General features: G+C 40.4%; 1 protein-coding gene across 3 annotated transcripts in view; it reads left to right on the forward strand.

Annotated features, from left to right (window-relative positions):
* The window catches only part of VWA8 (von Willebrand factor A domain containing 8), a 192,216-nt gene that overhangs the window by 17,178 nt on the left and 152,257 nt on the right, over positions 1–22,781 (forward strand). For all 3 annotated transcript variants that reach the window (XM_069970562.1, XM_069970561.1, XM_069970563.1), the window contains exons 4-6: positions 10,862–10,992; positions 11,740–11,850; positions 19,924–20,091. In XM_069970562.1, the coding sequence (XP_069826663.1) occupies positions 10,862–10,992; positions 11,740–11,850; positions 19,924–20,091 (410 nt within the window). The remainder of the gene's footprint in view (positions 1–10,861; positions 10,993–11,739; positions 11,851–19,923; positions 20,092–22,781) is intronic.

Here is a 22,781-nt window from a genome sequence, read left to right on the forward strand (position 1 = left end):
CTGTTCCCAATGTTTTTGTTCTTTAGCCATTAGATTTATCATGGTGAAAATGTATTTTCTCTCGGTTTGTAATAACACAGCACTTTAGTATTGAGCTTTCTAATAATGTGCTTGTGTTATTGCTAAGAATTATGAGCAAATGATGAGCAATAGTCCTTGTATCATAAGCTATAGCCTAAGATGTTATTGCGCTTTAAAGATTTGATAAAATGTGTGAGATAATAGATATTCTTCTTCTCCTGCTTCTTCCATATTGATGGAATATCTTCCACTTCACATGATGTAGTTAAAGACGTATGCCTCTTAAAGAATCAAGGACTTCAGCGACCTATCCAGCAAACTATGTGCAGCATACTAAATATTTCTAATAACATACCGTGCCGTATTTGAGGACATTTTTGGTTATGCTTTTATGTAATTTCCCATGGTCATGCAGCCTGGATACATTTATAGTCTCACTTATTACAAGGGAGCCTTGTACTATTTTGAGTGACCAGCTAATAGGTTTACAGTTATTAGTGTGTAAGGGTAGCTTCACATACACCGTATCACAGCGGATTTTATGCTTCGAATTGCAGCAGATCTGCAGCAGATTTAATCTAAATAACTGAACAAAGCATCAAATCTGCTGCGGATCCTGTACGTGTGAATGCACCCTAAATGTGCACTTTTCCTGCGTGTCCATTGCATTAGAAAAGTTTCACATTTTCTTGGGAACAGAAATTGATAGCCCTCTCCTGCTTTCATCATATGTTTCCTGTCCCGCAAAACATACACTAGTGGATCCTCATAGTTAAGGGATGTCCATGTTTACTACACAAGTCTCCCTCCTCATTAATGCTTAATTCCAGTGGGAAGCCTGGTGCAGAGGCCAGGATTTTGGGAACAGGTGCTCTCCCCTCCTGTAGACCTTTGGCATTAATTTTGCATACACAGGCAGCGAAAGACATTTTACCAACCTCTTTTGGACCCTGAGAGGTGACACTGTGCCATGTGTTGCCTTTATACTTACACTGCGCTATAGTTCACCTCTCTTCGCCTGTTCAGGGTTGTGGTTTGTGTATGCTGGGATTTCTACTGTACTGTGTATGTGAGTGGTCCACAACATGCAAATAGGGGAATTTAGATTGTGAGCTCTATTGGGGACAGACTATGACAAATTATGTACAGCACTGCAGAATAAATTGGCACCATCTAAATAATGGAAGCATTATTACAACATATGATGGGTCCTGGAAATACATTTATAGGAGGGTTTGGAAGAGACCTTCAGTCCTTTCTTTGTCTCTTTAGAGGTCAAGGATTAGTGTCCATTTGGCGCCATCATAGAGGATTTAGGATAAAGAATAATAATACAAGTGATCTGATCCTGAAATAATGTTATTTGTTCCCAGTTCAGTTAACAGAAGTATCCCTTCTTTGAAGGGGATTCAAAAACACTGAAAACAAACACCTCTGCGGCCTGCAGCAGGTATTTCTAAATGCATAGCTCTACAGTTTTTCCCCCCAAAACTTGTTTTTATTGATTTTACAAATTCCATACAATATAAAATAACAGCATAGGGAGGGGAGAGGGGGCAATGAGAAAGTCAGAAAGGTTCTGAAAGAGACACCATTAGTCCATGTCAGTCCAATATTAGTGGAGTCCGTTTGCCAGCTGCCATCCATCAAACATATTAAAACAGTTAAGTCCAGGATGTAATCTGTTGCCAATGGACTCATGTTCTTTGGTACACAATGTACTCCTTGTGTTTAAAAGGCCATAGCACTTCCATTTTTTTTTTACCTAGAAACCCACATGAGCCCTTATTTTTTGCGTCACTAATTGTACTTTGCAATGACAGGCTGAATTTTTGCATAAAGTACACTGCGAAACCAGAAAAAAATTCAAAGTGTGGTGAAATTGAAAAAAAATAACGCATTTCTTTTATTTGGGGGGTTTGTGTTTTTACGCCGTTCGCCTTGGGGTAAAACTGACTTGTTGTGCATGTTCCTCAAGTCGTTACGATTAAAACGATATGTAACATGTATAACTTTTCTTTTATCTGATGGTCTGTAAAAAATTCAAACCATTGTTAACAAATATATGTCACTTAAAATCGCTCCGTTCCCAGGCTTATAACGCTTTTATCCCTTGGTCTATGGGGCTGTATGAGGTGTCATTTTTTGCGCCATGATGTGTTCTTTCGATCGGTACCTTGATTGCGCATATGCGACTTTTTGATCGCTTTTTATTACAATTTTTCTGGATTTGATGCGACCAAAAATGCACAATTTTGCACTTTGGGATTTTTTGCGCTTACGCCATTTACCGTGCGAGATCAGGAATGTGATAAATTAATAGTTAGGGCGATTACAGACGCGGCGATAGCAAACATGTTTATTTATTTATTTGTTTATTTTTATTTATAACCTGGGAAAAGGGGGGTGATTCTGACTTTTATTAGGGGAGGGGGCTTTTTACTTATAACATCACTTTTATTTTTACTTTTACACATATACTAGAAGCCCCCTTGGGGGACTTCTAGTATATACACTTTGATCTCTCATTGAGATCTTTGCTGTATAGTTATACAGCAAAGATCAATGAGATCGGCACTCGTTTGCTTTCGGCTGCTGCAGCCAAAAACAGACGAGTGCCGAGCCGGGGACGGCGCCATCTTGGAGAGGTCCCCGGCCGGCATCAGGTACAGAGATCGCTCTAGGAGCGATCTCACCCACTAGACACCAGGGAAGTGCTGCAGCCGGTAATCGGAAGCAGCTGTCATCTTTGACAGCTGCCTCCGATTACCTGATTAGCGGGCACGGCGATCGGACCGTGCCCGCTAATAGCCGCGATCCCGGGCTACATGCGGCACCCGGGATTGCAGCGGTTCAGAGCGCGTCCGCTGTGTGGCCCCGCTCTGAACGCTGGGAGGCGGTCCTGGACGTACGGGTACGTCCAGGGTCGCCTAAGGGTTAAAGTGACACTGTCACCTCCTTTTTGCGAGTGGGCGGGGTCTCGCGGCATTAGTGCCACCTAGCCCCGCCCCTGCCCACCATTGGCCCCACCCCCTCGTCAGCCATTGGAACAGGCTGGCCCCACCCCCTCTAGGTCGGCCCAACAATAGGCGTTAAGGGTGGTGGTGGTGGCCAAAGGTGGTGCGGTGGGCGGGGTTAAGTGGCGCTATTGCCGCGAGGCCCCGCCCGCTTAACACAGTCTGCAGTTGATAAAAGATCACTTTTTACTTGAGCAAGCACCATGACGTAAGATATAAAATAAGGTATGAAAAACGCTAAATGTGTCAGAATGCACAAAGGGGGTGACAGTGTCACTTTAAGGTTCTGCTCCAGAAACCATGTGGTTGTACTGAAGCATTTTCTGATGTGGTCTCTGATGTGGTGGGAGTAGGCTAATGATGGGTGACCATATAGCAAAGAATTTTTTTACTCCTTTTGCATCCACCCAATCCATTCTCAGCAGGAAGATGAGCTTTTTCAGGAAGGTGTAGAGAGTAGGTGTGTTAGGTGCTTGCCAGGTCTGTAGTTTTATTTTTATTTTATGTCAGTGTCAAAAAGTTGCCCAAGCTGGGTATAGAGGAATATGTGTCATGTCAATGACATGTATTTTGTGCCAAAATAATTTAATATGGGGACAATCCCATAAGCAATGGAAGTGGTCTACAGTAACCTCCCCACACCTAGAACAGGCCTGGTAGGGAGATTACCCATGAAAGAGTTTTGTTGAGGAATTTTGTAGCCTCTGTGCAAGATCTACAGCAACATTCCCAATAGGATGTCAATGGGATCAATTTGAGTGTTTTGCTGATGGGGAAAACTGAGGGTCATAAGTTGACCATTTGGTTATACCATAGGTTTTGAGTTTGTTGTCAAGCTAGCGCTGGAAACAAATAGTTAATAGAAATAGGGCCCTCATTCTGGGAGAAGGCAACCAGGCGGGGACACATTAGTTCTGCCTTTTGTGAACCTCAGTTGATAGGGAGATAGGAGTTGGGGTAAAAAATTATGCGGTCCTGGCCAACAGTTTATAATCTACATTAAGTAGGGATATGGGACGGTATGAGGTCACAAGGGCAGGGTCTTTATGTGGCTTAGGGAACAGCTCTACAATTAAATGTGGGATGGTTTAATAATATTATGGATAAAAAGAACTCAAGACTTCCATTAACTTAATGTAAGAAGGTGTATAGTGCTGTGTCTACAGAGAGCAAAACCATTTCATCAGCATGATTAACTTCTAATCCAGTCTCAAATTCCAATTGCAGTGCCAGTAATCTCCCCATCTCCAGATAGGATACATTGGTCATTGCCAAGTGTTATTAGCAAATGGACAAGCCTTCTAATCAGAGCTCCTTCAATAACCACAGTTTCTATCTCCACGGCCAAGAGCTTCTTAAAAAAATATTTGCAAAACATCACCAAGGTCCTGACCAATTGATACATTGTTCAGACATTACAAGCTAGATGTCCATTCCCCCTAGGACTGTGTTGTTAGTGACTGTCCCTGCGTAATGATACTGTGGTCTCCTATTTTCCCTCTTGTAGAGCTAATGTGGAGGTTTAGGGAAAACACTAACTGGTAATCAGTATTTCCCACATTTATACATCTCTCATTTATTTTTTTTTTATTTTTTTTTTGCATTTGTAATTTACTCTTGTATATATTTATATTGTATATGTTAAGTTGTATAAATGTGTTTAATTCAACTATTAGCACACACCTGTTAGCATCATGTGATGTTTTTCTCCTCCCTTTTGGGGGGCGTATCCCTTGTAACATACTGGTCATATCCTCTTATAAAAGCTTGTAATATTCAGTATAAATTTGCCATGATTAAGGGACTAGTGTCCTGAAACGCGTCGGCGTGTTTTTTATTGTTATGTTTGGATTTTAAGAGGATTTCTAATAAAGACTTTACATTTTACTTGGAGCTGTGGACTTCCACTTTTTACCTAGTATTTCCCACAACCTATAACAGTCCCGTGTCATGTAAATGAGTGTAATTTTTTTCTAGTACAGATACTCTTATTTTACTGGTGAGGGTAAAAAAGGGTATTATTTATTATTGCATAAAGAATAACAAAATTACAAAAAGATTACAAAAGATCAGCAACATCTGTACTTAAAATGTATGGATGGCAGCAGTCATTGCCTTAAAGGGTTCTCTGGTCCGGGGATATTTTTTACCAATGGCCGGGGAGGGGGTGGTTATAAACAGTGCAGGCGACTTACCTCCCCGGTTCCAGCATCGGGTCCCTGATCGTGGCGCTCCGTACCCCCATCCCGTGATCATTTCCTGGTGTGAACTGCCACATGAGACGTGACGTCTCAAGGCAGCTCAGCCATTCAGTGGCCCAGGCGGGACTCAACTAGAGCTGCTGAATGGCTGAGCTGCCTTGAGACGTCACGTCTCATGCGGCAGCTCACACCAGGAAGCGGACGGGGGTACGGGGCACTGCAATCCAGGACCCGGCGCTGCAACCGGGGAAGAAAGTCACCTGCACTGTTTGACCCCATAATCACAGGGAGCTATTTGTTTCCTGTTCTTTTGGAGGCAGGGAAATCCTTCTTGTAGTTCTGTCATAGAGGTTACCATAATATCTGCTTCCTGGTGGTAAATTATCATAGAAAGCAGATAATTAAAGTAAAGTTACATACAATTTATACAATTCATGCTGCAAGTGCTGTCTATGGTGCTGAAAATATTTAGTATTTAGGACACACTAGAGCTCTCCCATTGTGCTAGAAATTATACTTTACATTCCCTAGAAGAAGCTTTTTATGTCCTGATAGTGTCAGATATATTACCAGCAGTCTAATAAGGAAATAATTTGGATTATGTTTAATTGTTTTTTTTGCTGAGTATAAGTCCCTTCTGTCATTGTATAGTTTTACAAGAAATTCCAAGATTTTAATAATTTGTCCTACAGAGAATATTAAATTTGAAGATACCCCTCCTGTCTGGTATTAATATTGATGAGCACACTGACTTATATACCTGTATTATGCAAAATCCATCAAATGCACAATTTCACCAGCACCATGGAACAGATTGTTAGCTTTTTGGCCGAGGAATAAAGATCATCTGTTTTTGATAATGGCTTTAAAGGGGAGAATGTTAACCCCTTAGTGACCGCCGATACGGCTTTCTACGGCGGTCACTAATGGGCCTTATTCTGCTGCCATCAGCTTTTTACGGCGATGGCAGAGAATAAGGCTGCGGGGCCGGGACGGCCCCCACCCCATCCCCCCGGCTACCGGAGGTAGCTGAGGGGTTGGGGCAGTGTGTGGGGTCCGTCCCGGCCCCCCCCCCCTTACCGACGATCGCCGCTATTAACGTTATAGCGGCGGCCGTCGGTAAAGAGGATTACCGGTGCCGCCGCCGCCTTTCATCTCCCCCCGCCGTGAATCTACGGCGGGGGGAGATGAAATAAGTGTATATCAGACCCCAGATCAGACCCCCCTAGTGCCCCGATAACTAACCCCCCTCCCCCGGCGGCCATCATTTCCAAGATGGCCGCCGCCATCGCTGTGAACCGACTAACGTCGGTTCACAGCGATTAAAGAGTTAAAATGAATGAAAGCCCCATGCTCTCCGCCACCGGAGGTAGCGGAGAGCATTGGGCAGTCATCGGGGACCCCCCTGTGGGGTCCCGGTACAAGCGATCAGCGGTATATACCATATACCGCTGATCGCTTGTACCATGTGCTCCCGGCACTTTTTATCCCCTGTCACCATAAATGATTGGTGACAGGGGATAAAAAGTGATGTCCCCCCACCCCCCAAGTCGCCCCCCACCCCCCCTGTCACCCCCGTCCCCCAGTCACCCCCCCCTTCCCCATATACGTTACCTGCTCCTGGAGCTCCTTCCTCCTCGACGTCCTGGCTGGTTATGAAGTGCGCATGCGCTTCACAACCAGCCAAGCTCTGAAAATTTAAAGTGACAGAGACCAATTTGGTTTCTGTCACTGAACTATGATTACTGAGATAGAAAATATCACAGTAATCATAGTAATACAGTGAAAATGAATGTATAAAGTACAAAAAGTGACAAACATACAAAAAAATAAAACACACACTTTTTATTATAGTAATAATTGCAGTTTACTCCCAAATTACCCCTAACCCCTCCCCAGATTACCCGTAACCACCGCACGTTGCCCGTAACCACCGCACGTTGCCCGTAACCACCGCACGTTGCCCGTAACCACCGCACGTTGCCCGTAACCACCGCACGTTGCCCGTAACCACCGCAAATTGCCAGTGACCCCCTCCAGATTGCCCGTAACCACCCCAAATTACATGTACCCACCCCAGATTACCTATAAGCACTTCAGTTTATCAGTAACAATCCCAGATTGTCTGTAACCCTTCCAATTTCAAACTAAAAGAACATAATATTGGAAAAATTTGAGTTTTTCATTTTTACTGTCTACTTTTGAATACTTTCCTCTAATACCTGTGGGGTCAAAATGGTCACCACACACCAAGATGAATACTTTGAGGGGTGCACTTTCCAAAATGGAGTGACTTATGGCGAGATTTTACTCCGCTGGCACTACAGGGGCACTGCAAACTCACCTGGCGCTCGGAAACTTCTGCAGCAAAATCTGCATTGAAAAAGCTAATTGGCGCTCCTTCCCTTCTGAGCCCTCCTGTGTGCCCATGCAGTGGTTTATGCCCACATATGGGGTACCATTGTACTCAGGAGAACCTGCGTTACAAATTTTGGGGTACTTTTTTCCTCTTGTTCCTCGTGAAATTGAGAAATTTCAAACTAAACGAACATATTATTGGAAGAATTCGAGTTTTTCATTTTTACTGTCTTCTTTTGAATACTTTCCTGTAATACCTGTGGGGTCAAAATGGTCACCACACACCAAGATGAATTCTTTGAGGGGTGCACTTTCCAAAATGGGGTGACTTATGGGGGGTTTTCTCTCTGCTGACACTACAGGGGCACTACAAACGCACCTGGCGCTCAGAAACTTCTTCAGCAAAATCTGCATTGGAAAAGCTAATTGGCGCTCCCTTCCTTCTGAGCCCTGTTGTGTGCCCATACAGTGGTTTACGCCCACATATGGGGTACCATTGTACTCAAGAGAACCTGCATTACAAATTTTGGGGTGCTTTTTGTCTCATATTCCTTTTGAAAATGAGAAACTTTAATCTAAACGTATATATTATTGGAAAATTTAAATTTTCAATTTTTTTACTGCCTAATTGTGAATACTTTCCTCCAGCCCCTGTAGGGTTAAAATGCTCATTATACTCCTAGATTAATTCTTTAAGGTGTGTAGTTTCCAAAATGGGGTCACTTATGGGGGTTTTCAGGATACCAGACTTCTAAATCCATTTAAAAAAAGAACTGGTCCCTAAAAAAATCAGTTTCACGAAAATGTGATAATTTGCTGATAAATTTCTAATCCCCATAACACCCTAAAAAAGTAAAATATGTTTACCAAATTATGCCAGAATAAAGAAGACATATTGGTAATGTGACTTAGTAACTAATTTATGTGCTACGACTTTCTTTTTTTAGAAGCAGAGAATTTCAAAGTTCATAAAATGCAAATTTTTTTAATTTTTCATGATATTTTGATGTTTTTCACAAAAAACACACAAAGTAGTGACCAAATTTTGCCACTAACATAAAGTGCCATATGTCACGAAAAAACAATCTCAGAATCGCTAGCATACGTTAAAGCATCACTGAGCTATAAGAGCATAAAGTGAGACAGGTCAGATTTTGAAAAATTAGCCTGGTCATTAAGGCCCAAACTAGCTGCAGCACGAAGGGGTTAAGGATGTCATATTTTGTATATTTAGTGAAGCCATTACAATATAGCGCTGACCTTACAAACACATAAAGATGTTTAGATTCTTTAAAGCTTATGTTAGTAAACACTAGTGCTATGGAAGTAATTGTTCTTGTACCTCAGCCAATGAAGTACTGACACAAGCCTTAGTAAAGGAACACACGCTCCCCTGGATATATAAACTGGCTGCCATCTTTGATTAAAGGAGATCCACCTTAACCATCAGTGTGTTAGGGTGTTTGATTCTCAGTGCGCACTATAAACTTTAAAACCTGTAATTCGGATTAGAGAGTCAGAGAGCCATTACATCACATTGGTCCAGAATCTCTATTTTCATGAATGTTTTGATAGTAATAAAAATTCCTCTATAATAGTTAATCCATTCGCTGCAGATTTCACACTGTGAGTTCTGCAGAAAAATACGCTGCCATATGTGGTACAGTTATGCCCTATGGCTCTGCATTCTCGCTGCGGATTTTCAAAATTATGAGTTTGAAATCTCCTTTCTTCTCAGACCCTCTTAAGTTGAGTTCATGGCTGTATTCCTTCCCAAAATACGTCCTCTCTCATCCCACCTCCTCTCTCATCCAACCTTAAAGGGGTTGTACTGTGGTAATATTTCTGCTGGTGCATAAAAAAACAACAAACACTGAGGGAGTGCGTACTGGTAAGGATTAAATGTTTATTGTTTTATATACACCAGCAGAAGTATATTAAAAAGGCTGACTGCAGGACAACCCCTTTAAAACTCTGTCCTCCAACTATGTGCCTTGAATAGATGGAGGACAAATGTCATGCAATGTGTTATTATAGACGTTAACACATATCACCCAAAGCCATAAAAATTTTTAGTGTATCCCTTAATATATCTTAATTATTTCCTTGATCTTTTATTTCAATTGTCCCTATAACCATGATTAACCTTTACTTCCCCTTTTATATACTGTTTAGATAAGTAGTGTATACTAAGGATAGATTATGCTTGCTTAGTTATCTCGGGCACACAGGCCTTAAGGAGGAATGATTAAGAAGACGGATTGGGAGAAAATGGAAACTTATTTATCATATGAGATCATATTGCAGGCACATTTTGTTCTGTTCTGTAGCTAAATGATAAAGCTGCCCAGTGTTATAGTTATTAATACCCATTCATAGTTACCCATACATTGATGCCCTTTAAAATGGCTCCTTGACATGCTGCCATATGTAAGTAACTTTCTTACAGGCCTAAACAGCAATATTCAGTATGGCTAATAGAAACTAGCAAAGGAAACTACTCTTAGTATGAGTCCCCTGTTTTAGGAGCATAGTGGCTCCCCCTACTATCTTAGCAATTATTGAGAAGCTGCTGTGTATACATAGTAATAGCTGCTGTTATTATCATTGTCAGCTACACATCCCCCATTTACACAGGGCGATAACGGCAGATAACCATAATGTAAATGCCTGCTCAAAACATCCGATCAGCGAACATGTCTCTATAACATGTCAATGTTTTTTATAGTAATAGGTACAATATAAGGCTATGTTCAACCAATGTGAAAACATCAGCCGTATTTCACAACACAGCAAGGCTTGGCCTCCTCCCACGTCTGAATTATTAAGGTTTACGCCTATAAACAGTGGATATGAAGAGGATGGCACTTTCGTGGGTCGGTGGTGCTTGAGGTGAAAAAGCCAGATATCTAGTAGAGAAGACCCAGCACTTACCAAGTTAGTTCTGCTGTTTTATTAACATGCAGGAAACATCAGGTACATACAGATCTGTATGTACCTGATGTTTCCTTGTACTTTAATAAAACAGCAGAACTTACTTGGTGAGTGCCGGGTCTTCTGTGCTACGCCTTTAAACCAGGCAAAAATCCAAACCTGCTCTGAGCAGATGTAGATTATCGTGCAACCTCTGTGCGGGGCCAGACACTTTACTAAGCGGACATGCGCCTCTTAGTAAATCTGGCCAGGGAAAAGGGGACAGGGCTTTCACATTTATTTATTATTTAAAATTGTTGTCCCATTGATTTACTATTTCTTTGATTTTAGTCTCTGATCCTCTGAGCCAATCCATTATACAACACCTCAGATGGATAATGCAAAAAGATCTTTTGGGACAAGACATCTTCCTCATTGGCCCCCCAGGTCCTCTTCGGAGAGCCATAGCTATGCAGTATTTGGTAAGTTGTATTGTGGGGTAGAAGCTAGGTTACACAGTAGGTTAAAACATAGAGATGGATGACACTCTTGTTGAAATACCCTTCTTGTACTTAGATTCTCTTCTTTATAAAACTCAAGAACAGACTTTGCTTTAGAAGCTTTGGTTATTAAAATCATCTTGTAACTTTATTGTATACCACTATATGTTTATTACATTGGTTACGATAATGTTCCTATATTTTACAGTAGTTTGCCTGTAAAAGGAAATTGCTCTTAGGGAATAATATATACATGCATGTTTCTGGACATAGCAAGTATAGGTACAATGGCAGACAGAAATATTACCTCACATAGAAGTTTGCTTATATCTGTATGTACTTTTTCTAGTGGTTGTGGTAGAGGATGGGAACATGGGGTAGAGATTTTTGGGTTTTCCTATCTTATGCCATCACTTCCTTCTCAGTGGGGGTTCAACTTCTTGAATCCACACTGATTGTAAGTACAGGACTTGGTTTCGGCTTCAGTTCAGTGCTGTGTTTCCCTTTTCTCTCCACTATGACGCTCACAGTCATGTTACAGTGCAGGGAGAAACAGTGCAGGGGTATACAGTAGTACTGCATCCTGTTCATTTTCAGGATTGTTTGGTATTGGTCCTAAAATAATAGCTTACTGATATGTTATCAGTTTATAAGATAGAGACCCTCATTTAGAATTAAGAGAACATATTGGTTTATGTGATTCTAACACTTCTGATGTCATTGTTACAGGAGCTGACTAAGCGAGAGGTTGAATATATTTCTCTCTCCAGAGACACTACAGAATCTGACCTAAAGCAGAGAAGGGAGATTAGAGCTGGGACTGCATTTTATATTGATCAGGCAAGTTAAAAATGACGATTTTGCTCACACTAGAGATTAATCCCACTTTTGAATGAATACTTTGGTTAAATGATGACAAAACATATATTGAATCAACACACATACTCCCTTTGATTCCAAAAATAATGTTTTTTTCCCCCAAATCATAGATTTTGGAGTTAACAGTTTCTTGCTCTCCACTTTGTTATCTACTATACTATTTGGACATTAAAAAATTTCATAATTGTGTAATATTCCTTTACTGTCAGATATTCTTAAAGCATCACATTTTTTTTTTATTTTGAATTACACTGTAAAACACAAAAATTACTTATTAGTGACAACATAATGCTCTAGGCTCTCAAACTGAAATTATATTAGCTAATTTTCAGCTAATTTGTTTATGATACATGCCGGTGTTAACAGAGGCATTAGAGTGCTGACAGTATTTTGTTCTTCTTTTTTATATGTCTGATGACACTTAAGTTATTTTTAGTGACAGTGCCCATTTAAAACATAACTAAAAAATAGTCCTTTGTAATAGGCTTGGTAAGCAGGCGTCATTCTAACTGATTGGCGCTTGTTTGCTTACCACGTACGTCAGGCCATTAACTACAGCTTTTAGTTGCTGGCTGGACAAGCCCTCCAGTTCCAGTTCCAATGATATTGGGGTCTAGTCACATTCACTTCAATAAAACTGAGCCGCAGTATCAGGGACAGCACTTGAACTGCTTGTGCACTACTGTGTGCACTTTAAAGGACAACCCCGGTGAAAATTTAAAAAGAAAAACAAACAAAACAAAAAAATGCAGTTTCTATTCTCACCTTTCCTCCTGGGTCGGTCTTTGTTCCCATTTCCCACCGATCGTGGGTCCCCGGAGCTCCTGTCGGCAGTGTCTTCTCCTCTGCACTTCCTTCTTCTTCGGCCAGCAGCGTCAGATTACTGGCAACTTGCTCAACCAATCGGAGCTGTCAGTCATTTGCTGATGTCTCACTGTTGGGCCGGCCTCCTGTGGAGTCATCTTTGGCACAAGATGGCGCTGGCCATGGTCGACGAGGAATCAGGTATATATGCATTTGAATTAGTGATGAGCAAATTTACAGTAAGAACGAAGTGATTTGTATTCCGCTCATCGGGCAGCGGGGCTTTAAAGTCTGCACCGCTCTCTGCCACTCCTCCCTATGTGCTGGGAAAAGATCGATCCAGTTCTAGGAAACTTCTCCCAGTTTCCCAGGACTGGATCTATCTTTTTTCCAGCACCCAGGCAGAAGCAGGCAGCGGAGCAGACTTCAAAACCCTGCAGCCCGAGATACAGCCGGGGGAGTGCCTGGCAGTGCACTTCTCACCTAGATGGCAGTAATATCCAAATCGATTCTAATAGAGCGAACTAATTGGATTTAATAGTAATGCTTACAAGCATACCTGTCAGCCCCTAAAAATGTTTGACATGCCACAGAGACATAACTTGGATTCTTTATTGGTCAGGGGTCTGAGTGTTTAGACCGTTACCGATCAGCAGAGAAAGCATTGAGAAGAACAAGCTGCTGTTTTTCTATTTCCCTGCTTTATGTCTATGTGATCAAGATCTTGTTCTCCTGTTTGGTCATAGCCTGAACACGCAGACCCTGACAGATAAAAAGTCACAAAAGCTGTGCTAGTGAAGCCCCGCAAATATTTAAACACTGTCAACTCTTCCGGCATCATATTGATACATGATACATGATCGGGAGTTCCCGATGCCGGCTCACAGCTTCACTATGGAGTGTGTGAATGTCCCCATAGTCATGGGTTCCCATTCTATGTGAACAAGCCACATGTCACAGGTATCCCGGCCAATGGTGGCAATTTACAACCAGAACACAGTGTGAAACCAGCCGTAGCTGCATCAGCACACATTACACATTTCCATTGTATACGCATTTCTTCACCTCAAAATCCACTTCAGTTTTTCATTGTTGTCCTCTTTGCAGTATTATTTTGTGGTGTTTGTGTATTCTTTAAAAAAATGCCTACTTCATCTCCTGTTTTGAATCCTCTCTTTACAGTATCGTACAGACTAGAGTTAGTTTAAGTTAGAAGCAGTTGGCATGCTGCCCATCTCTGCTATAAGATTTCATATAGGAGAGAAGAAAAGAACAGTCTGCACTGTTCACACCCACAAAGCGCATCTGCTAAAGACTACTCAAAATCTCAATCTATAATTAGCATAATGCCACGACAGTGCTCAGCAATCAGATATTGATCCCATGTAACAGTCCATACAAATAATCCATCAAAAGATTTGCAGCACTCATTACTTGAACTTCATTCAAACTTCTTTATTAGCAGCTGTGGTCATACAGTAGGTACGGTCACAGGACAATGTCCATTTTGCGTCTCAACACACTTTTTTAAAATCTGTTTGGATTAAGTCCAAGCGGTGAGTGCTGTAATGTCTCTTTCTTTTGATGGATTGCTATAGATTTGTTTCTGCTCACTAGCGTAAATCTGTCAGCTGCAATTCATATTCCAAACTACTGACACTATTAGATAGCTGTTAGCTCAGGAAGATACGTGCTACCTTTCACATAACCATTTGTGCTTCCAGAAGGTAGAAAAATGGTTTTGTTCTTCAGTGCAAAATGTCAGAGAAGCTTTTCCAAGCCCCTGAAGTGCTGAGGGCTAGACTGCCTTTTCGCTTCCCCTCACCCTTCTTGGGGCTTAGGCCTTATTCACACGTTCCGTAATTTACGGATCCGTATTTACGGATCCGAGTTAGTGCACATTGAAGTCTATTGGGCTATTCACACGATCAGTAGCAGAAATAGATGAAAATCAATCCGTAAAAAAAAAAGGACATGTCCTAGTGCGGACCGGGTGCGGACCCATTATTTTTGCGGATCCTCTCATTGAAATCAATTGGTTACGGATTGTTTACGGATTGTAACATGTTGGCATCCGTATTTCTGCAAAAAAATCCGGATGAAGTGCATTGAAAAGCAATGAGTAGTAAGAAAATGGAATTACGGAAATACGGATGGAATACGGATGTCCAATCCGCAATTTCTCACGGGTTGTTTCAGGACCAGAAAAAAATACTGAACTTGTGTATAAGGCCTTAGTGCTGGAAGCTGTCAATGAAGCTGGAAGGAAAGGGAGAGTGAGGAGGTGGTACAGCCCTCAGCAATTCAGGGGTTTGGTAAAACCTTTTTGACACTTTGTAGCAGAAAATAAAAGCATTTTTCTGTATAGGTAGATATAAGAAAGGTACCATGTGTCTTCTCGGCCTAAGGGCTGGTGTTTCCTGGTCCGTCCGGCATAATGTATAAATATCATGCTGGAAGCGGGGAAACTGTTTGAATCTGTACTGTACTGCCAGTGCCACGGAAATTTAAACAGTTTTCTCACTCTCGGCCTGATATTCTTACATCTTGCCGGAAGGGGAAACACTCCATTACAGGGCTTCCTCGTCCATACAATGGGGTAATAAGTCCTAACAGTGTCAGCAGTTTGGAACGTTAAATACAACTCACAGCTTTTATTGAAGGGAAATGTATCTTTATGTCAATGCAGGTCAGAAGAACATAGCTTTTTAAACCATGAAATAATTAATGGGGAAACAGCTCTTGGAACAATGTTATATTCCTCATCTCATTCTTTCAGGCTCAGATCCTGGGACCTCGTAACCCAGGTACAGAATGGGCGCATGTAGCCTGAGAAGATCATTCATATGCAAACCATCCACCATGGGGTATACAGGAGTTAATCAGCCTCACAGATAATATTAAGGTGCATAAATGCGGTTTTATTTTTGTGCTTCCTCGGCACACAAATAAAACCACATTTATGCACCCTATTACCTGTGTCGCCACCCCAGATTGCCCGTCACCACCCCCAGATTGCCCATCACCACCCCAGATAGCCAGTAAACACCCCCAGATAGCCAGTAAACACCCCCAGATTTCCTGTAACCACCCCAGATTGCCCGTAACCACCCCAGATTGGCACAGACTGCTCATAACCACCCCAGGTTGCCCATAACCACACCAGATTGCCTGTTGCAACCTCAGATAACCAGTAAACACCCCGAGATTGTCCATTACCACCCCAGATAGCCAGTAAACACTCACATATTGCCTGTAACTAAAATGACACTCCTTCCCTTCTGAGCCCTGCTGTGTGCCCATACAGTGGTTTATGCCATTGTATACCATTGTACTCAGGAGAACCTGCGTTACAAAATTTGGGGTGCATTTTCTCTGTTACAAATGTTGGAGTGCTTTTTATCCCCTGTTCCTAGTGAAATTGAAAAATTTCAAACTAAACAAACATGTTATTGGAAAAAATAATTTTTTTTCTTTTTTACTGTCTAGTTTTGAATACTTTGCTCCAATACCTGTGGGGTCAAAATGCTCACCACACCCCAAGATGAATTCTTTGAGGGGTTCACTTTCCTAAATGGGGTGACTTTTGGGGGGGTTCTATTTTGCAGACATTACAGGGGCACTGCAAACGCACCTGGCGCTCAGAAACTTCTTCAGAAAAATCATGCACTGAAAATGCTAATTGGCGCTCCCTTCCTTCTTAGCCCGGCTGTGTGCCCATACAGTGGTTTATGCCCCCATATGGGGTACCGTTCTCCTCAGGAGAACCTACGTTACATATATTGGGGTGAGTTTTCTCCCCTGTTCCTCGTGAAATTGAGAAATTTCAAACTAAATAAACATATTATTGGAAACATTTTATTTTTTCATTTTTACTGTCTTCTTTTGAATACTTTCCTCTAATACCTGTCGGGTCAAAATGTCACCACACCCCAAGATGTATTCTTTGAGGGGTGTACCTTCCAAAATGGGGTGACTTTTTTTTTTATTTTTTTATTCTGCTGACACTATAGGGGCTCTGCAATCGCACCTGGCGCTCAGACACTTCTTCAGCAACATCTGAACTGGAAATGCTAATAGGCTCTCCTTCCCTTCTGAGCCCGGCTGTCTGCCCATACAGTGGTTTACGCCCACATATGGGGTACCATTGTACTCAGGAGAACCTGCGTTACAAAATTTGGGGTGCATTTTCTCTCATGTTTATTATGAAAATGAGATACTTTAATCTTAACAAATATATTATTGGAAAATTTCTATTTTCCATTTTTTTCCGGTTTAATTGTGAATACTTTCCTCCAGCCCTTGTAGGGTTAAAATGCTCATTATACCCCTAGATTAATTCTTTAAGGTGTCTAGTTTCCAGAATGGGGTCACTTATGGGGGTTTTCAGTATACAAGCCTCCTAAATCAACTTAAAAAAAGAACTGGACCCTAAAAAAAAATCAGTTTTGGAAACTTTATGAAAATTTCATAATTTGCTGATACACTTCTAAGCCCCGTAACACCCTAAAAAAGTGAAATATGTTTACAAAATGAAGCCAGAATAAAGAGGACATATTGATAATGTAACTTACTAACTAATTTATGTGATATGACTTTCTTTTTTTAGGAGCAAAGAATTTCAAAGTTCGTAAAGTGCAAATTTTTCAAATTTTTCATGATATTTTGATGTTTTTCACAAAAAACACACAAGACAGTGACCAAATTTTGCCACTACCATAAAGTACCATATGTTAGGAAAAAAACAATCTCAGAATCGCTAGCATACGTTAAAGGATCACTGAGCTATAAGCGCATAAAGTGAGACAGGTCAGATTTTGAAAAAGTAGCCTGGTCATTAAGGTCCAAATAGGCTTGGTCCCTAAGGGGTTAAAGGTACTTGGCTTGAGGCACGTGTATCTATATATTCCTGTGGTATTGTTGTTTAGTTCCTTGTACTCATTTTGTTCTAATACTATTTATTTATTTATTTAAAAAAACATGATAATTCTTTAGCGTGAGGAGTCATTTTGTACTATATTGGGAACTGGCTAGGGTTTATAAAACTCAGAACAGGTTGAGCTGAAACTGCTTTAATGAGTGCTAAATTGGGTGCTTATTTTCAATTATGATTTCCTTTTTTCTTAATACATTTTTGTTCCTTAAAATTGGATATTGTGTCTGGATTTGGACAGCCAGAGAGCTTGAGAAGAATCTATTTAAAAATAAATTGCCTCATAATTTTCCCTTTATCTACTCATGGGGCCAAGAAGCTAATTACAAAGATGGGCCTGGAGACGGCTAATTACAATGAGGCATTAAGGAGAGATTTCCATTTGTGTACCAGCGAGTGACTATTTCATACACCACCGCATTAACTCGTTAAGCACCTGACCAATCTTCCTGTGATTATTAGTTTAGCTTTACACCAAGCTACTTATTGATAAAAACAACAGGGTCAGGGATGGGATACTGTTCCCCTTTAAAGAACCACTTTTTTCTCCTTTAGACATTAGCATGGTGGGGGTAAACAACTGCTTTGCTTACCTTCTTACCTGGTGGCTTTCTTTCCCTAATACAGTAATGGTTTCTGTCCTGCTGCTCTACAAAATAACTAGCCAACTCATACAGCATTTGCCATGTGAACCAGAAAGTACCTTCTTTATGTACTTTATGAGAAGCTCAATGTGGGCCATATGGACTTATTGAAAGTGACTGAATCCACACAGCAAGCACTGTGTGAATGAACTAGCCACTTTGGAGAGCAGAGGGGACCAAAGCTGATGTTCAGTTTGTTAGATTGTGAAGGTCAAAGTAGTCAGACCCCTGTGATGTTACCAATTCTGTGCATAGGGCACAACCCCTTTAAGGGTGCGGCTGTTAACAGCATTCAGAGTTGTGCTTTACAGAAGCAACTTTGACATAGGAAACAGTAGTCAGCATTTAATCATTCAGTTCTATCGGAGAGTTATCTAAGCATGTCCTGTGAACTGTGCAGTCGTCTTTCTGCAGGGAGCAGGGGAAAGTAAGCTGTGATCATCACCAATTCTTATGGTGGATCCTTTGTTATGTATTAGTTTTACCTGTGATAATGAGATGACCGATTAGCAGTGATCTCCACTAGAAATGTCTATTTTCTATATGTAAATGTAAAAGGAAACAAAACGTTTCACATAAAAAGTTGATTGAAATAATAGGTGACTTTCTGACAATTTCAGATAGATATCATGATGTCTATGATTAAGGGTTTTCAGCCAGAAATGTGTTTGATGTGTGTTTTTTCTACTTTTTCTATCTGCCTTGTACTATTTTTAATGGATTGAAAATTCTATTTGACGTGCTGACCCTTCGTTTTCATTTCTGACTATTTGTTACATTTAATGTCTTATTCACATCACATTTCCTTTTGTTGGTAAATTTTCGTAGTATATTGACAGTCATTTCACTAAAATCCTTTTCAAGCCCTTTAAGATTGGGCACGATGTGTATAGTATATAGCATGTATGCCTTTGTGTAATGTGCCCGTTAAAAGGCTCGAGTTTATTATGTCTGGTGGCGGCCATGCTGATTAGCCCTTGTGGAAAACATTTTCTTTTCCATTTCAACATGTTTAGTGAGTTCTGAATGTACAGATGGTAAGTAGGTGTATTGGGATATGGCTAAGTAAATATTTTCTAATTAGTTAGATGCAAATCAAGTTCTGTGGCGCTTCAGTGTGTTCAGCGTGACTCACTGGAAAGTAATCTCACTGTATGCTGTGTGATCGTAAAGACATTAAATGACAATTGACCTTTTAGTTTTCCATGCTTTTGATTGCCTATTTGATTACATTTTATTGTAGAGCATTTCATCTCTAAATTTGGAAAGATATATATATGTATTTATTATTTTGCGAGTTGGCGTGTAGCTTGTGCTTGTCAAAGCGTGGGCTGCTGTTTGGATGTCCTTAGTAAAGTCTTATATAACTTTATAGTTACTTATCTCAGTTTTGTCACTTACAACATAAATAAGTAACAATATAAATGAAAAAAAAGGGTTTTCATTTTTTTTGTAAAACTGAAACAAGGTGTTTTCTTCTTACAAGTACAAGATTGATTTGTCATTCTTTTACCAAGGATGTACACTAATAATGTTCACATATCATCAATATATTACTCCTCCTTATATAAATAATTTAATACATTGTACATTGACGGACTGTCTACTGTCTATATGTTTTCTAACATTGCTTTTTGCATTTTTACCCCTAAGTGTGCAGTTCGTGCCGCCACAGAGGGAAGAATTTTGGTTTTGGAAGGACTGGAAAAGGCAGAAAGAAATGTCTTACCAGTTTTGAACAATTTGCTGGAAAATAGGGAGATGCAGCTAGAAGATGGACGATTTCTTATGTCTGCTGAGCGTTATGATAAACTACTTCAGGTAAGAGCCAGCTAAATTCCCTTTTACTAGAGATGAGCGAACCTGGTAAGAAAAAAAATGGCACTTGATGAGTGAAAATTAGAGATGAGTGAACCTTGAGTACGCTCTGCATTTGATTATCGGTGGCTGAAGAAGTTGAATTTAAATTGAGAACAAACAATGAAACCTATTGCATCAAATTGTGATGGTTTAATAAATTTTGTTTTGGGGAATTGTAACCACTGGAAACTGTTATTTTTACAAGAAGCAGATCTCAGAAATGCCAAGATGAGTTCATAAACACCTTGAGAAATATGCTCAAATCCAAAAAAATAATGCACCAGTAAAGAGTTTATGGGATTGATTGAAATGCTATATGTGTAAATGCAATGATTATATAGGTATGTCATTTCAAGTTTAGAGCAAAACAATGGGGGAAATTTATCAAACATGGTGTAAAGTGAAACTGGCTCAGTTGCCCCTAGCAACCAATCAGATTTCACTTTTTATTCCTCACAGACTCTTTGGAAAATGAAAGGTGGAATCTGATTGGTTGCTAGGGACAACTGAGCCAGTTTCACTTTACACCATGTTTGACAAATCTCCCCCAATATGTTTGGGAAGACTGTACAGCTGAAAGCAAGACCGATTCCAGGTTTTCTGCTGCCTGAAGTAAAACCTGGACTGCTGGGGACCAGAAAAGCCACGGAAGTGTTGTGCAGTCTGGTGGAAACATTCCTGGTAAATCCTTGCTGTGTGTGGAAGAAGCATTATCCTGGTAAAAAATATACAGTATCAGTTGAAAGTCCTGCTAAAGGTGCTAAAGACCATAGCAGTGCAGGTTTCTCAATCAAGACATCACTGCAAATGAAGGTGATTGTGTCTGGCAGGACCTTTAAAGGGCGTTGTAACGCATAATTTTCTTTTGATAAGTGACTGATAAAATGATCTGAGCAGGTCAACTATGTTTGGATGTTGGACAAGAAAACTGCTTATGCTTGTTGGCGGATCAAATAATCCTCTGTACCGGTGGTCTGTTTCAGACATCTCGAGCTTGTTCACCATGTGTGCATGCCGTAACATAACCAACTGCTCCCAACATTTTCTTACAGCTTTGCCACAACAGCCTAGATGGCAGGCGTTTTGTCATCCTACTTTTCTCAGCTGTCAACAGGGCAAAATGTCTTTGTGTGTCATATAGGAGTGTCTAGCAGTTAAAGGGGTTGTCCAGTGAAAATCTTTTTCTTTCAAATCAACTGGTGTCAGAAAGTTATGTAGATTTGTAAATTACTTCTATTATAAAATCTCAAGTTTTCCCATACTTATTAGCTGCTGTATGTCATGCAGGAAATGTTTTATTTTCAGTCTGACACAGTGCTCTCTGCCGACATCTCTGGCTAAGACAGGAACTGTCCAGAGCAGGAGAGGTTTTCTATGGGGATTCATAGAAAACCGAGACAGGGGTTCCTGTATCTGACAGAGGTGGCAGCAGAGAGCCCTGTTTCAGGCTGAAAATAAAACAACATTTCCTGCAGGACATACATCAGCTAATAAGTATGGGAAGACTTAAGATTTTTTTTAATACAAGTAAATTACAAATCTATATAACTTTCTGACACCAGTTGATTTGAAAGAAAAAGATTTTCGCTGGACAACCCCTTTAATGATCTACCACTAAGAGAATACTATGCTCCGAAAGCCTTTTTATATGGCAGCAGGGGAAAGACTTTCACACCTTCTTGTGGTAAAGCTGCCCATGTACCCTATTCTAAAGTCAACCAAACCCACCTCTGCTGATGGGTTCAGCTGACTCTCTAAGGTGTATGGCGCCTCCTGACTCTCTGCCCACAGATTGTCATGAGAAAAGGAAGGATGGGGTATACTGATTTTTTACCAGACATTTAGTTCCAGGAGGCATATGCTAGCACAAGACCTTGTTTATTTGTATGGAGATGTCCAGAAAGAGAATTGTCAGCCAAACAAGTTCTTGAAAGTGTATGGTCAGTAATCACACCAAATCTGTAATCATTGACATATCTGCCTGCATGCCGAGTTCTGCAGCAATGCAGCATTTCCATCTTGGTACATTATTTATTTATTTATTTGTAAATGAGTGTATAAAGAAATGAAGAATAATTTCAGCCAGCGCCATCTGGAGCACAGGTGTAATTTTATTACATAGAATAAATTACTTTGCTAACACACTGGTGCATTTATCTAATTACTTTGAGACTGATTATTTATCTGCCGCCTTATGTAATCCATGTGTCTTAATTGTATGAGATCCATTTAAAGTAGATTCAATTATTAGTGATCATAGAAAGACAATTAGCTTTGTTGTTTCATTTTGTTTCAGTGTCTAATTAGAACATGTGAATGAGCAGTAGTGACCTTTATATCTCTTCTAAATAATTGCCAGAATAGTTTCCCTGAGGCCAGGTTCACACAATGTATTTTTGCCCATTTTTAGGTAATTTAATGGTATCTGACTGCTAAAAAAAGAGGGGAATTCGTAAAACCATCTAAAATCTTAATTAATTGACAGTTTTTTTTTTTTTTCCAATTAGCACCAGAAAAACAGCATTTTCAATTGCCATTTAGAGCCTGTATTTTTTTTTTACTGCTGATAATACCAGCCATACACATTGTGTTTTTATTGTGAGTTTTGCATGTTGCGTAGCTTAGTCAGGTGATGGTTGGTGGTTCTCAAA

This window comes from Dendropsophus ebraccatus, chromosome 5 (genome assembly GCF_027789765.1).
Source record: "Dendropsophus ebraccatus isolate aDenEbr1 chromosome 5, aDenEbr1.pat, whole genome shotgun sequence".
Classification (NCBI taxonomy): Eukaryota; Metazoa; Chordata; class Amphibia; order Anura; family Hylidae; genus Dendropsophus; species Dendropsophus ebraccatus.